At 45.3% G+C, this 16,175-nt stretch overlaps 1 protein-coding gene across 1 annotated transcript in view; it reads right to left on the reverse strand.

Annotated features, from left to right (window-relative positions):
- Positions 1-232: 232 nt before the first annotated feature.
- Positions 233-16,175, reverse strand: part of LOC120836552 (Down syndrome cell adhesion molecule homolog) — a 120,227-nt gene continuing 104,284 nt past the window's right edge. Inside the window, exons 11-18 of the mRNA XM_042292585.1 lie at positions 13,660-13,730; positions 12,869-13,109; positions 12,288-12,386; positions 10,164-10,343; positions 6,076-6,372; positions 3,906-4,079; positions 1,802-1,968; positions 233-336 (exon numbers count right to left, since the gene is read on the reverse strand). Of these exons, the coding sequence (XP_042148519.1) occupies positions 247-336; positions 1,802-1,968; positions 3,906-4,079; positions 6,076-6,372; positions 10,164-10,343; positions 12,288-12,386; positions 12,869-13,109; positions 13,660-13,730 (1,319 nt within the window). The 3' untranslated portion in view covers positions 233-246. The remainder of the gene's footprint in view (positions 337-1,801; positions 1,969-3,905; positions 4,080-6,075; positions 6,373-10,163; positions 10,344-12,287; positions 12,387-12,868; positions 13,110-13,659; positions 13,731-16,175) is intronic.

Consider the following 16,175-nt stretch of genomic DNA (forward strand, 5'->3'; position numbering starts at 1 on the left):
AAAGACAGCAGCACCCCAGAAAAGTAATCCCTCACAGTTTGCAACCAGAAAGGCTCTTCAGCAAACGGAGATTTTGAAACGCTTATGTGAAACACACGAGAAGATACTAGGGGAATGCTTATTTACTTATTTACTTATATATTGTAAAGGATATGAGAAATGTGCGCGTGTTTACCTGACGGCTTATGTAGATGTTGTTCGATCGGTGCTCCTTGAGATCCGGACGTCGCTTGAGGGTGTTCCTCTCTAGATGATTTTGGCATCCAGCATCGCCTTCTTCGGCTCCGTTTCGGTGTAGGACATCGTATGGCATCGCGTAGGGGTCATCTTCCGTTTCTGGAGCATCACGGAAAGCCTTGTGTCAATAAAACCTGCGTTCAGGGGTTTGTTTCGATAAGCTGCTAATCCGTGGTGACGTACTCTTCGTACGACAAGCTAAACTTGGAGTGCCTTTTTATTTTATGAATGTGTGTGTTATTCGCAGTTATAGTGCCGATTAATCTTACTGCCCAGAGGCCCTTAAACAAGTTCTTTTTTTTTTGTGATTTAGCAGATGTTCATAAACCGTTTTGCTTTTTTTTTTACGCTTTCATGAACAACTTGAAAGATGGAAACCCCTTCTTTCACTTGTCCTCTCTTTAGTCGCAAAGACGAAATTTTGTTCCACGAAAAGAGGGAAGATTTGGATGCTCGGGAACGCGCAACATCTAGTAGTGAACAGGCGCAGTGCACTCGTTTACACGAATAAATCTTAAAGATTGCCAAGCCTTTGTACAAAAACGTTGAAGGATTATTCGCAAGAATGTCTTTTTACATGCCGACACATGAATGCGGAAGCAAGAAAAAAAAAAATACAGCCTTTTCTCCGGTCTTTTTTCCCTTTACTTTTTCTTTAGATTAGATCAGGCCAATTGAGAGTAAGTTAGACTGGCTCAATCAGGTTCAAAGGAGGTAACGTAAGGCACAGTCAAAACTGTGCTGAGACCGGCTACGAGACGGGTTTCCCTAGGTTGGGCCAGGCAAAGTAAAAGCCCATCCACACCCCGGGTTAACGTTGACTACAGAAAGCACAGATGTTTCGGTAAATCGCGGTTATATCTCGACATAACAGTGTGAATATGCCCTAGGTCTAGGTCAGGGTGTAAGATAGACAGGTGGGGAAACGAGAGCCAAATTAGCGACCGGATTGTGTCCCCCTCGGTTTTCTCTTTTTTTTGTGGCGCCATCTATGTGGAGCACCGCGAACTCTCACTCCGGGTAGGCGACCGGTGGCGACCAACTAAACTGACGGAGATGATTTCTCGTGGATTTTCAATGGAGGACTGTCGTGCTCTCGGTTTATTTTGCGCACTCTCCCATAGAGTTCCATGCAAATCGGATTCCAATTTTTTTCCTCTCGCCGGAGCGCCATCTGTCGCAAATCGGGGTACTACCCGCAAGCAGACGAGTACACAATCCGGTCACGGCGCTGCGGTAGGCTTCTATAGGCCGTTTCCCCGCCTGTCTATCTTACACCCTGGTCTAGGTTAAGTTCGGCAATGATTAGATAGGTTAGGACAAGTTAGGCTAATAAGACCAAGTTAGGTCTTATTAGCCTTTAGCTTTGCACGAAGAAGACTGCGTGTGGTTCGTTCAATTCAAGATGAATTCTCCCCCATTCATTCGCCATCAATATACACCAACCGACTAAGATGGCTCGTTGTTCCCCTAGCACGTATTCATATCTAGCTCAGTTTACACGGATCGGCGTGGACCTCGAGATGATTGAGCGGCATATGAGAGGATTAGTGGTTGTGCTGACCTTACCGGGCCTCTGTGCGTAGATGGACTGGGCCGTGGGGAAGGGGCTGCCCATCTGCGGGGCGTGCATGCCGTCCTCGCAGCGGGCCATGCACTCGGCCGCGTTCGCCAGCTCCTTCATGGCCACCACCTCCTCGGAGTAGTTGCTGCGCAGTTCGGGACGTGCGCCTGCGCGGAGCCACCCAGGTCCCAACTCTGTCCCGCGCGCTCTATGCAAATAACTTGTATGTAAACTACGTTCACTTTTCTGCACAAAGGGCAGGCAGTCGTCAGTCTCTGCGAAAACAGATTGCATTGTAATTTTGCGTCAGCGTCGCCGCCAACGCGTCTCGCAGCGTCACACAACGAGCTTGACGCCAAGCACGCGACGGCGCCAAAACGGACTCGTCTGCCTTTTTTGCGGCGTCTCTCGTAGAGCTTCACAAAGTGTTAACCGCTTGGGGTAGGTTGGGGGTCCACCGATGATGACGTCACGCGCAGGCCTTGTCTTCAGGGTGATACTGACCAAACCGCACTATGCGGAAAATTGTCGCGTCTTTAGCGAGCGTCTCCCCGTCGACCTTTCCTGTCTTTTATTTTTTTATTTTTGTGACGACACGGAGAATGCACAGACGCACGGACTGAGGCCAGAGAGTGTCGTGATCCATAAAGCGACGACACGCGTCGCGTGTGGTCATGCGCTGACACTGACAGCTTATCAAACGGGCAATCGCTCTGCGGCTAATGAGATTGGGATGTTAGCCGATAAAAACGCCGAAAAGCGAATCACAAAGCAAAACACTTTAACATGTAGGTCCTGACCGGCTTTTCTTAAGCTGTCAGCTCCTTTGAAAAAAAAAAAAAAAAAAAAGAGCTGATGCACCAGATTTTTTTTTTAGGGCGTAGGAGCGGTAATGAAACGACGTTTTAGTCCTGGCCCTAGCCGTTTCTGAACAACCCCACATGATTGATAATGCTCTAATACACTTTCTTCCATGGTACTTTAGGTATGCTCCTTTTTCTTTCTTCATCGGAGGTGGGAATACTGTGGCAGCCGGAAACTGAAAGAAAAGCTAAATTTTGTTTTGAAAGAAAGTAGATACTTTTAGTATGAAGCCACGGCTTATGCGTTCATCGACCGTTGGTTAAGTTGGTTCAGAGATTAAAGCGACGCCACAGGAAATCGAACTTTTTTCATCGAAGTAAAAGCGTACCAGTGAAGCCGACAGGTCATGTCCGAAGCTTACCCAGAAAGCCGAGTCTCGTACTTTATAACGCCAAACCCGCTTTTTCATTTAGTATACGGGTAGCAGAAATTGAGAATTAAAGCCCAATTAGTGCGCTACAGGGTATGTTCTTTTCGCCACTCTTAAAGCGCCAGTCACGCTGCCCATAGGTCATACAAAAGACGCGGTGTTCGCTTCAGACATGATGACAGGCTTATATGTGGACACGCCTCAGAGATCTTAGAAGCATGTTTTCCTTCGTGCATTTGTTTGCTTCGAACATGACAGTGTTTGTACGGCCAACGTGACAGGACCGGAGGAAGAATCACGAATAAAACGGTGCCTGCAAGTTGTCTTTTGTATGACGTATTTGCAGTTCGACCGCGACTATGGGAAGACGACGCGAGACCCAGCGGAAGAGTCGTGGCATTTAGAAACGGGGAGCACGTTGTTTGTTCAAGTGAACAACAGAAACGTCCGGAAAAAAAGAGAGTAAAACATAAGAACGGGGATTAAATGGGTGAGGTTAGAGTCGCCATCGGCCTAGACAGCAAGTAAACGCTCCAAAATGCGTCTTTGGAGCATCGAAACTTAAAGAGGAGCACACCAATCAAAGGACAGCATAGGGAACGAGCAAGGAACTAACGTTGCTGGGAACATGCGATGATGACGCAGCCAAGCGCTTGCCGTCATTGGTTGATGTCGGAGGAAACAAAAGCACGAAATGTGCAAGAAGCAGACGAACTTGCACGACCTATAAATTTTGGTCCAATCAGAATACAACACCAATCGACAAAGATACTATACGCGATACCGATCGAGAGAGAAAGAGCGCGTTTTTTCTCTTCAACGTAATTTCGTTACTTTCAGCGAGCACAACACAGAGCTAGGGGTGCTTACAGTTGTCCCTTTCCGCGCACAGCGACTCCCTCGAGCAGAGGATGCAGCCGACGATGATGACCACGAGGACCACGAAACTGGACACCAGGATCGGGACGATGATCTCCAAGTCCGTCATGCTCGGCAGTGTGGAGCGTTTGGGCTGCGTAGACGTGGCCTCCACCGACGCCACGTCTGCAAAGCAGGGGGACGACATTCCTCTGGACGTGGACAACACCAGGCTGTTTCACGGTCGCGGTGTCACACTTCTTGCACAAAAACTGAATCCACGTAATTGTGTGATTGGTACTTTTCTTAGATCCAAGGTTGAAAATCCTTGATTTCCATGAGCCAAATTTGCTCGTAGATTCGAAGCAGTGCGGGTTTGCTTTTTGCTGGTATGTTTGTTGTGAGTGCAACATGAAGTGCGTATGCACACTCCGTTCGTGAACTGGCGCATCAATGAGAAACTGGAAGTTACATATTCTGGCCCTGCTTTCTTTTTGCTTGACTTACCGAGGTCTATAACCCTAAACTCGGTAAACAGAAAGTTGGAGCCAAAAGTTCGCTGAGCGCGCCGATTGGACGTCGGCGAAAAAAGCGCGAAGTCATCGTCGTGATAGGCCAATCGTTTCGCTCCGTCAACTTCGGCTCCAACTCCGTGTTTTCGAGGTAAGAGGCCCTAGTGTGGAACGAACCTGTTGGCTGAACTAAAAACGTGACGGTGGAGCTTTTCAATGAGAAAGCATTAGCTGGGGGGGGGGGGGGGGGGGGGGGGGGGGGGAGGTCCCAGGGAGCGAAGCCGGCTTCTGTAACCGCGAAAAACGGAACCTAAATTCCCATTTTTCCATCGGCTGAGCGAAACGGCAGCTAAAGTCCCATTGGCTGCGACGCGTCATATCAGATGCTTCGTCACGAAAGCCGGCGAGGCTGCTCAGGTCAAAGCGGACGCGCCTTAGAAATAAAACACGAAGTAAAGCACAGCAACTCATATGCTTCGTCAGGGAAGCTGTCGCGAAGCCGGCGGAATCGCCGCGCTTGCGGAGTTGGGGAGCGTAATGTCACCGCCAGAACGCCGTGTGAAAAAGGAAGGGCGCTGCGTGTGGGAATGCGAAAGCATTCCTACACGTAAGCAGTCTTAAATGTCGTCCTGTAATCTTTTTTCCGCGAAGGCTTTAAGTCTAACAGCATGTTTTTGCATTATTTTTTTTATTTGTTTTGCGAAGTCACTCATAATTGCAGGTTTATAATCAGACACGTCACATGATGCGCATGCCCTAGTTTTTTAAACTTCTTTTTATATTCTTGCGTTCTCGTGACCATGGAGAGTTGTGAACGACACGGTTCGTTTTAGAGGTTCGTTTTGTTCATTGCCTCACAATCGGTATTTCCTATCTGTGGATCAGATGCGTAGCTCTAATCTACTTGAAAGAAACGGGGGCTACAAAGCGCTTTTTTTATTCTCTAAATTAGTTTTGGGACAACATTTTGCGCGGCCAACCAACGTATAACACTTCTTGCTTTGAGGATGGAAGGCAGGATTTCCAGCCTTTAATTATAGCAGGAACGGCACTGGCATGCACAGGAACAGAACCGTGCTGACTTCGCTACTGGACGAGCTGCTTGCAGCTGTTCAAGGGTTGGTAGTAGAAGATTGACCACAGTGTGGATTTGGGAAAGGTGGAATTGACTATAGTCACCGAGAGCTTAAAAACGACAAGACACAGCGGCAGAAATACAGTTGCGAAGGTGGTCAATGCTTCGTGATTGGCTCGTGATTGCTTCCCCCATCGGGAAACTTTACATTCTTGTTATGTTGGCTAAACAGTAATAATGAGATGAACTCTGCTTTTTATGCCCTGTACTTAACAGGCTGGAAAGGAACAATACACTTTTCCAACTTATCATCACAGAGGCGAAAATTTATGATTCACCGGGGTGTAGACGGATGCTCATATTTCGTAGAAGAGAGCTATTGCGCATGTTCAGAATGCGTTTCATAGCCAAGCAGACGAAAATGTCAACGTGCAAAAAGAGATTTGTAGAATGGTCTATCTACTCCAATTTTCTTGGCCTATCTATGACTGAATGACTGAGGGTCACGCGGCAACCAACGTAACGTACACGGAAGTCTTTGGACTGGTCATTATATGCCGGCATGCAGAGCACTCGGAGGATTGACCGGGCTCACGTGTGGTTCCATTGAGCGTCGCGAACTCATACTGCGCCTCGGTGGCCCCCGCGGTGGACTTGGCGACGACGTGGACGTGGTAGGTTGCTCCGGGTGTCAGGTTTCTCAGTAGGAACTGGCTCTGGTTGGCCGGGAGTCCTTCGGCCAGGTTGGCCCAGGCCTGCGGTGGGCCTCCTTGCCGTAGCCGGACGGAGAAGTCCAGGAGCTCGCAGCCTCCGCTCTTCCAGCTGCGCAGGCTCAGGGTGGCGTGCCGCTGAGCCGCCTGGATGAACTCTTCCTTGCTCGGAGACAGCGGGGCTGGGGGTGGACGTGGCGGTAAGTGAAGCTCGTTAAAGCCGCGTTCACTCCGCTAATATAGGCTGTCTGATGCCACCAGGCGCGATCTAAAATGAACCGCAAAAATCGGCGCCTGCACGAAGTAATCTAAACTTTTCGTCCAAGGCGTATTTCACAGGTCGGATTTTTCTTGTAAAATTACAAAAGTGTAGCCCCCCCCCCCCCCCCTCTGTAAATAAAATAGGGCCAAAAAACTTGCTAGGGTGAACGGCGGACGGCTGATAGATAGCGTCTGGAGCAGCGTCCAAAGGTGTAGCCGACCAGCGAAAGAAAGCAAACAACACGCAGACGAAATTCGTTGGCAGCAAAAGCGGCATCGCTATGCAAACGCGTTTATATTTTAATCGAAGGTACATTACAAAAATATTATGTTCATTTTAATAAACAATGGTGGTCGCGAGCAGTCTCGATTAGAGTTCCTTTATAGGCTCCCTACGGGAGCCACAGTTGCGCGTTCATGCTCGTAGCGCCGGCTTTCCTGCACGACATTCGGAGTCTGCTCCTCACGTGACTGAATTCAGCGAATAGCGGCGCCGCGCTCAAAAGCAGGAGAACGTACGGCGGGGCGCGCGAAACGTCTACTTTCCTGCACGGCATTTGAGTCGGCTCCTAACGTGATCGGATCTCGGGGAATAACGGCGCGGCGGCACGTAGAAAACAGACGTGCAACTCTGACTCCCGTATGAAGCCTATACAAGAACTCTAGTCTCGATAGGGAGATATACCATCTACCAATACGAGCGTCAAACGCGCCCCGCCACTCGACTTGGTTGTCTGCGTCACCACCCGCCGTTGACCCCGGCCAGTTTTTTGGCCCTATTTTTTTTTTTTTTTTTGCAGAAAGGGAACTACGTTTTCTAATTTTACAAGAAAAGACCGACCTGTGAAATACACCTTTGACGAAAAGTTTAGATTGCTACGTGCAGGTGCCGATTTTTACGGCCCATTTTAGATCGAACCTGGTGACTTCAGACACCCTATACATCGTGCACAAGACAGCCTGAAGACACTGTCTGAGGCACGTTACTTCCCTCTGTCTTGTCACATTGGTCATAAGGAAAAGTATCTTCAGACATATTCGAATCCTTCTATAAAGCAAACATGCTTTAAACATGCTTGAGGCCTGCCCGCAGATAATTCTGTCACCACGACTGCTGCGAGCAATGTCTTTTTAGAGCGCAGCTCTTAGGCGCCAGTTTCCGGCTTGAGCGGCGTCGGCGTCGGCGTAACCGCGCGGTGCATTAAGGGTATATTTCCCCGCTAAATTTAACGGAAAAATTTCCCGGCTAAATTTAGAAGGAAAATTTCACCGCTAAATCTATCGGAAAAATTCCCCCCCTAGATTTAGCGGAAAGATTTCCCCACTAAATCTAGCGGAAAAATATCCCCGCTAAATCTAGCGGCAAAATTTCCCCCTAGATTTAGCGGAAAAATTTCCCCACTAAATCTAGCGGAACAATTATTTCCCCCTAGGTTTAGCGGAAAAATTTCCCCGCAAAATCTAGTGGAAAATTTTCCTCGGTAAATCTAGCGGAAATATTTCCCCGCTAAATCTAGCGGAAAAATTACTCCGCTACATCTAGCGGAAAAATTTCCCTGCTAAATTTAGCGGACAAATTATCCTGCTAAATTTAGCGGAAAAATGTCCTCGCTAAATTTAGCGGAAAATTTTCCCCTAAATAGGAGGCGAGCAGGAGAGGAGGAAGGGCATAGCCTCCTCTCCGTGCCTTCCCCTCCTCCTCCTCAAGAGCTGCGCTCTAATTCAGCGTTACAGGGAGTTGTAAACGGCTTTCATTTTTTATGATACATGGGCAGTGTCACCGCGGCATAAGGGCCGTCCTTAAAGACAAGCGGACCACCGACTTCTGGTGTACTCAGCTCGCTTATCTGAGGCCGCGGTCAAAGTTGGTAAAGCTACATTCCCACTGTTCATACAGCGTGCATAAAGGCACAGAGTTCGCGGCAAACACGAGAACTTCCACTTTCCATAATCTGCGGGCACGCCTCGAGGAATGTTTGCTTTATAAATTTGTAAGCTATAGAACGGTTCCGCAGACAGTTTTTGTACGGCCAATGTGACAGGGCCCTGATACGCGGAAGCAACACGCTTCAGATGTCGTCTGTAAACGGTCTTTTGCCCGATGTATTAACAGTGCGTGACCGAAGCTTAACACATCATGCAAAAAAGTAAGTATACAAAAACTGTTTGACGCGTGTGTCTTCCTTGTATGATCGGTCTTGTTTTATTTATTGAACAAAGCACATAAAACTGTCTTTCAACATGTTCAAAGAATACAGATGTACGAAGAAAATCCGCTTCGAACATAATCGGGGCGTGTCCGTAGGTACTTCTTTATTAGGTACGTTGCTGGGCTAGTTGGTTCATCTTAGTCAAACACATAAAATAGGGCAAAAAATTAAGAGACAGAGAGGAACACGAAGTAAACAAGAGAAGCGCTAACTTTCAGCTATTTATACCCCGGGAGAAATAGGGTCGTCGAGATAAATCTGGAAAATTCACCATATTCAGGAAAACACACAGAGGCAAAGATGAAACAAATATCGACCGGTTTCTGCGCCTTGCTCGGTCTGCCGTAACGCATTCCTGGCTGACATATTATCTGAACGTCTTGGCAATGCTGTAAACTTGTGTCTTGTTGTCGCACATACCACGCAATGATGTGCTTGGGCAACTTTCCGGCGAGAAGCGATTCAAGTATTGCTGCCCTCCGGTCGCATTCCCCGCTCATTTCTGCACGAGTGCCGAATTGTTTATCACGCGATGGTCCGCTGTCCAATCCGGTGGCTGCAGAAGCGCAATACGGCCGGTCAGCTTCACTGTATTGTTAAAAAACAAAATTTGAAAAAAAAAAGTCCGGATTTGTTTTGACAATTTTGTATACATACGCAAAGCGACAACATATGCAGCTATCGAGTCGGTATCTGATCATCCAAAAACAGAAATTAATTTCTATTACGTGAAACTGACACATGCCGTCCCACTTTTCTTAATAAAAAAAAACAAAAAAAAACACCTTCAATAGTTCACGAGCAACGGCTCCACGGCTTCTCCCCAGAATCCTAATCTGCGGAAGGCGTGGAACACAGCCGACAAGTGTTAGAATACATCGGTAAATGCGAGCCCTATTTATTTTTTACTGATAGTGCGTGTTCCCGTGCTTGATTATTAATGCATCGTTCCTCCGCAACTCAGTGGAATTTCATACACTATACCCATTGTGCTGTCTACGTAAGGAGGCACGCGTTCCTTTTCAGATTGCCATTCGGCTTTCTCATCGAAAATGCATGAGCACAACCCAGCCAACCTATTTGGGGCAAAGAAAACTACGGGCGCATCGTACTTGCGTGCCACTTTCTTCAGATTGTGGTCAACCTTGCGGAGGCACGGAATGACTTTGGTCTCTTTGTTCTTTGTTGGGACCTTTCTCTTAATCACCCTCATATTTTTTGTAAGACGGTCCCCGCAACAGAAACCAAGACCGAGCACGGGAACCCGCCCGATTTCAGTCTAGAAATCTGGTATTTAAAACTAGCATTCACTTGGTGGTCACAAGACTTTAGCAGTGCAGATTTTAGGCATGAGCGATGCGATCGCGGCTTGAAAGAGGTGGCGTTTTTTAGCTTCTTCTGCACACAGTTTAAAACGATTCTATTCGCTCCATAGAGTAATGATTTTACCTGCTGTGCCGCTCCATCGGTTTTTGTAAACAGGGCGTGCCACTTACCGGCGCCATCGGTCTTGGCCCGGATCACGTCGCTGGGCTCGCTGCGCCCGAGAGAGTTGTGGGCCGTCATGTAGAACTGGTACGTGGTCCCGCACTCTAGGTCCCGAACCGTGTGCAGGGGCTGCACCGTGGAGATGGGCGTCTCCTGCCAATGGTCGGAGTCCTTGCGCTGGTGGAGCACGTACTCTAGAGGGACAAAGTGTAAGTATAGTCATTATTCTAGATGGAGACTGATTCCTATGTAACCTTGGGACTGTGGACGTCGAAACAAATAACATTTGCACTAAACCAAACTGCTTCAGTAAAAAAGGAATGCCTATTGCCTCGTACCCTTAAAGAGCTAAGAAGATATATCGGGAGCAAGACTGAAAGCTGGGCTAGTTGTTTGTGGTTCACAAGGAAATAAAAAGCGTAAAAAAACTAGGAAAAAAAAAGCACGTACGACAGACAAGCCCTTACTCACAACTGGAAGTTTAATACAATTTTATATAAAAAAACACGAAAAATAGCCCTTTTCCCTGGCTGCACATGCGCTGTTCAATAGCCCCCCCCCCCCCCCCCCCTCCCCGTGTTGATCGGTGCATGTGTACCTGAAGTCCTATTAAACTTTCAATCGTGAGTAACCGCTTGTCTTTCGTACGTGTTGTTTTCTCGTGTCCTTGTTATTTTTTTTTTGTGAGCTTTTTATTTCATCACGAATATATCGCGACATTTGATAGAAATCACAATATTGTGCAACTCTTCGATGCGCAAAAAATACAAAAATAATTCGTTCCATTTGGAGATACATTTTAAAGTTTCTAACGCAAAAACATGTGTGGCTTCTTCAATTCGGCAATTTGATCGTACAACATATTTGTAACCCTAAGAAAATCTGGACATGTTCTTTCTCAAAAGCAACAAGGGCATAAATACTCAAATATACGAAAGAGGTTTTCGTATTTTTGAATCTCTTACCAACGCGCTCAATCAAAGTTTAGTATAAATACAGATAACAGTTTTCGCTTGTATTTAATCTTCAGCGTTCTTTAAGCAGGTATTAGTGCATTGATTCATTATCCTTATTGCAAATAATACCTGGAAATATATACATTGACCAGGATCCATTTCATATCCAGCGGCTAGTCGTGGATCCTTTTCAATTCAAACAATTCAGTGCATGCACAAGAAAATACAAAATAAATCACTTAAAAATATTAAAGGTTTATATTTTATATACGCAATATATTAACTACGAACATAAATCACACACATAATGATCTACAAACATTAATTATCTGTGAACACAATCTGCGCACCTTCATAAAATAGATATGATACAACCCAAACAAACAAGACGCCATTCTAGTTTAACACGTACTTATATAAGTAAATATTCACTTTTCAAATATTCAACTACATATCAAATATATTTCCACACTTCAAAGTTGCCGATGGAAAAAAAAATTCTTAAGGGCGGTAACTTTATTATGAGATGGAAAATAGAGACAGAAATCTCGTTACATATTTCAACACCTGTGTGCTTTAAGCACCTTTGGCCATAGTCAATGGGATGTATTGATATTAAATAGTTAACCTTGTAAAGCAGAACGAGAGATTATCTGAAAAGTACTTGAATATACTCGGAGGGAAGGGAGCCGCTTTGCAAAATTACTTTGTTCACCAATAGCGCTATTCGATAGTTTCAAAGATTTTTCAAGGGCATTATTATATTACAGGTAAGCAAAGGTTCGGATGGGCTACCAGCGGATGCAGAATGCATTCTCCTAAGGGCCCTCTTCTGTAACTTCATGACGGGGTCAATATTTCTTTTGAACCGCACGACTGAACACTGTAAGTAAGGTGCGATTGAAGAATACTAATATGAATAGTTAATAATGTTTCATAACCAAAGTGTTCCTGCGTTTTTGCTAAAACAAAGCATAAATATGAATGTTTTTTTTTCTTTACACAAGAAGTTTAGTTGAATTTACTTATGGAACTACGAGATACGAGACTGAACTAAGTCTAACTTCTTCCGACTATATATTTTGTGGTTATGCAGTTAGCATTGACTACAGATATACTAAAATGTTGCTAACGCGCTCCAGGTAATTATATATTTTACGCTGCGCAATGTGTTGTACTTACCCGTCACAGGGTTCCCGAAGGACGTCTTCAGGGACCATCCCAGGGTGACGGAGCTCGTTGTTACGGACACAACTTCCAGGGTTGGAGGACTCGGTGGTACTGTGAAATGAAACACACTTAGAAAATTTCTCAAAATGTACATGGTCCCCCCAAAATCTATTCAGAGCCTATTGTATGCCGGTCTGAAACGATATATTTAAATATAACCCTTAACTAAAAAAAAAAAAAAACTCTTTTCTTGAATCTATGATATATTGTTCAGTGTTAGCGTTGTGGGGCAGCTCACATTTTGACAGAAAAACATATGTGACTGAGATTCTGCTTTACCGACGGTGATTGACATTCAGCTGCTATATATTAAAGGATCCAATCGCGGTTAGTGTTCAAAACATGGCGACTTTTCTAAAAAATATAAAAAAATGAGAAATTTAATACATTTGCGTAGAACTGTGAGCGCAAACAAGACATGGACAAGTGAAGACATCACAATGCGGTTATGGAGTTTCCTTCTCTTGTTCTTGCCTTCTTGGCAATTGATGCGCCCGACGAGTCACAAGAAAGGAACTAGATGGTAGGCGCACCATCATCAAGCGTCTTGACCAGGACCTCTTGGGACATGGGTCCAGCTCCCTTGCTGGTGAAGGCTTGAATGGTGACGCTGTAGGACATGGATAGCCTCAGGTTGGTCAGGTGAATCTCCTGCCGCTGATGCGGGTTGTGCACGTCCACCGTCTTGTGGTAGTACTGGTCGCTGGATCCCACAGGGCGGTAGCTGATGTAGTAGCCCTTGAGGTGCCCGTTCCAGTCTTCCTCTTTTGGAGGCTGCGACAGGACAGCGCCGGAGCGGTAATTAATTCTGGAAAATCTTAATTGACTATTATGGCCCAACCCGACATGATGGTGAGGTGCTCGACGAACACAGATTCACATAATGCTGACTGGGTTATCATTCTTATGTTGAATTCATAAGGCACGCCTAAAATAACCTCGATGAGGTGGTGAGTCGTTTCCAGCCAATCTCAGTTATCATCTTTATGTGACGAGACATTCACTTGTAAAAATGTTGTTTTGATTTTACATAGGGTTCTTCGCAAATTATCATGAGTACGTTTAGCATTTCAACGTTGTGTTTTTTTTTTAACAGGAGCTACGACCAGATTATAAAACGTTTACTTTCATCCTCAAGCAGTCTTTGACGGGAAGTCGAGAGACTTCTCAATACATTTTCGAGGAACGCAGATATAACTAGATGTAAACTAACACCTTCTATATTGGCGGTTCAGAATATTTCATAGGTATTTTATATATGTTTTGTTCCCCGCTGCTCATTGTACTTGTCAGGAGTCAAGGTAAACAAGGGGGACTCCCTTACCTCCCAGGATATCTTGATTGAGTTCGGGCCCGTCGGTCTGGCGGTGATATTGACCGGCGGGCTGGCCGGGCCTGCATAGCAAAGCAAACTTCGTTTACTCAAGTGGCTGACAGCAAGACCAACACACAAATCAAACGACCGGTGTATTGACCTGCCCAGAAGTTCTTGGCACTTTTCCATAAAAATAATATCAGTGAATATCTATAAGACAGCGTACCTAAATGTTTTAGAACAGGTGAAGGAAACAACAAAGCGCAAAAGTTTCTTGAAACCAAAAGTATAATACCAGTTCAAGGGAAAACAACTAGTACCCGATCAATACACCAATAAAAAAACATGGCCAGCGAGCTTTATCTTCGAATTCTTATAAATCATTGAGTGCAGGAATTATGTAGCAACTCTTTAAATTTATTTAGGAGGCATTGGTAGATAAAACCCTCGTTAACGCCGTGAGAGTAGAATCCTGCGCGTACCTATAGTCACGAGCGTGTCGAAGTATCGAAGGAGTGTCGAAGAAAGAAATGTCGAAGATAAGAATACTGAACAAGAAGTCACGAATCAAGAAGCGTGAACACATTTCTAGGTTCTCAGGGACTATATAACAAGAAGCAAGAAAAAGAAAGTTTACGGTCGAAGAGCTCGCACTGACGCGACGAACCAAAATATCCGTCTAAAATAGTGTCACGGGAAATGGCAGTTCGTGTCTCGCTCTTAATCATTCCCGTTTCCATTTCCATTGCGTCCTTCTGCCGGAGTCGAGTTGAAGGTTTGCCTCCTCGTGCTCTTCTTTATGGCGGAAACGTCGGGGCGGGCGTTTCGTCTGCGATACTCCGCGTTTCCCGATATTTCCCCTTTCTACATGTACTTCATCATCTGTATTTGTTTCTTTCAGGGCGTTTGTCTGTATCGTTTCTTATGTATCGGCACCCAACGCGCCCCATATAGTACGTTAGATGATGGAGCGTTCTTCGACTTTTTACCTAAAGACGAATCCACTTTTTTTAGACGATAATCGTAATATTAATAATAACAATAATAATAATAAAAATGCAAACTGCGAAACAAAAGAATGAGGGTTTAGGCGAAAGATGCCCGAAACAATGGAAGAATGGCCTCGTCAGAAAAAAAGAAAAAGCTTTTCTCGAACACTTTTTTGCTCAAAGATGGCACGCGTTTGTAACGGAATGGCGTAAAATGTTCACTTTTGTCGTTTCCCGATAACCTTCCAAACCTGTTTTGCTTTGTTTCACTTCATTTTTCCGTCTTAAAAAATAAAATAAGGCAGTGCTGTTTTGGCTTGCAGTCTTCGAAAGACTTGCTGTGTTTTTTATAAGGATCTTTTTTCCGTTTTGAAACTTCGAGTTTGTATTTGATGTGCACATAACGATACGATACCGTGAATTGTACGAGCGTCGCGGTCTTATTTTTAGTTTGAATCGTTTCTCGTCTAGACAGCCGGTACTGAAATATTAATAATAAAAACGCTTCATTTATTCGCTCTCGTTTTTTTTTCTACATTTGTCTGGGTTGCAAAATCGTCATATCTTGCTTATTTCTACGCTTAACAAAAACTTAAAAAAAAACTCGAAGCGAAACAAAATGAAAAAAAAAAAAAAAAAACTTATAACACCGACAACCTAAGAGCACCTTGGATGGTCTTTTGGGGGCTCGCTTATCGGCGACAAAAGCGTTTCGAAACCCACACCGCCACGTTACGTGGCTGCTTATTCAAACGGGGAGATGCGGTGGAAAAATAGCGTCCTATTTCGAGTTTATTTCCCAATCTTCGGGTCGTTTGCTTTCGACGGAGAGCCGTGACCAAGAAAAAAAACGCTTTATTTTTTTTAGATGCTTTATTTCTGCGATTTCAGATCGTTCTGCAGAGTTCTATAGAAGCGTCCTAAAGGACCATTTTAGCTCGTTCGTTACGACATCCTGTACGGAGGTGTTTCAATCTTGCGCAGGGCTGCTGCCGCAGAAAACGGTGTGCACGATGTGCAAGAATAAAAATGTAACGAACGGCAGATATAGATGGTATACGAAACCGACATGTTCCACCGGCAGTCATTCCTTCCATGTAATGTCCAGCTGTGGCGTTCACTTTCGCGCTCCGTAAGAGTCTGCTGCCCGAATGACCCAGAGGATATAAGGACGACCTGTCGCCAAGCCACGCAGCACTTTCGTACACAGTCGGTACACCGCACATCATTTTAGTATAATAGTCGCCGTACCGCACCACATCTTTGTTCATGGTCACCAAGCATTACAGCAACCTTGTAGACATACTTGTTTATTTCTTTATTTATTTGTTTATTTCTTTCTGGCTCTATTCCGGTGTGCTCGGCCAACTGATACGGGCCTCCGGCTTTTCTGGTGCGCTTCAACTACCCTGGGTTGAAATGAAGATTATTACTGTGCCCCAACACACTGCTATCAATGTACTTACGCACTATGCTCTTACGTGTAGCATGGGGTAACTTGAGCTTTGTTAGCGAATTTCTGTGATACCTTATTAG

Source organism: Ixodes scapularis, unplaced genomic scaffold (genome assembly GCF_016920785.2).
Source record: "Ixodes scapularis isolate PalLabHiFi unplaced genomic scaffold, ASM1692078v2 PGA_scaffold3__209_contigs__length_174095766, whole genome shotgun sequence".
Taxonomy (NCBI): domain Eukaryota; kingdom Metazoa; phylum Arthropoda; class Arachnida; order Ixodida; family Ixodidae; genus Ixodes; species Ixodes scapularis.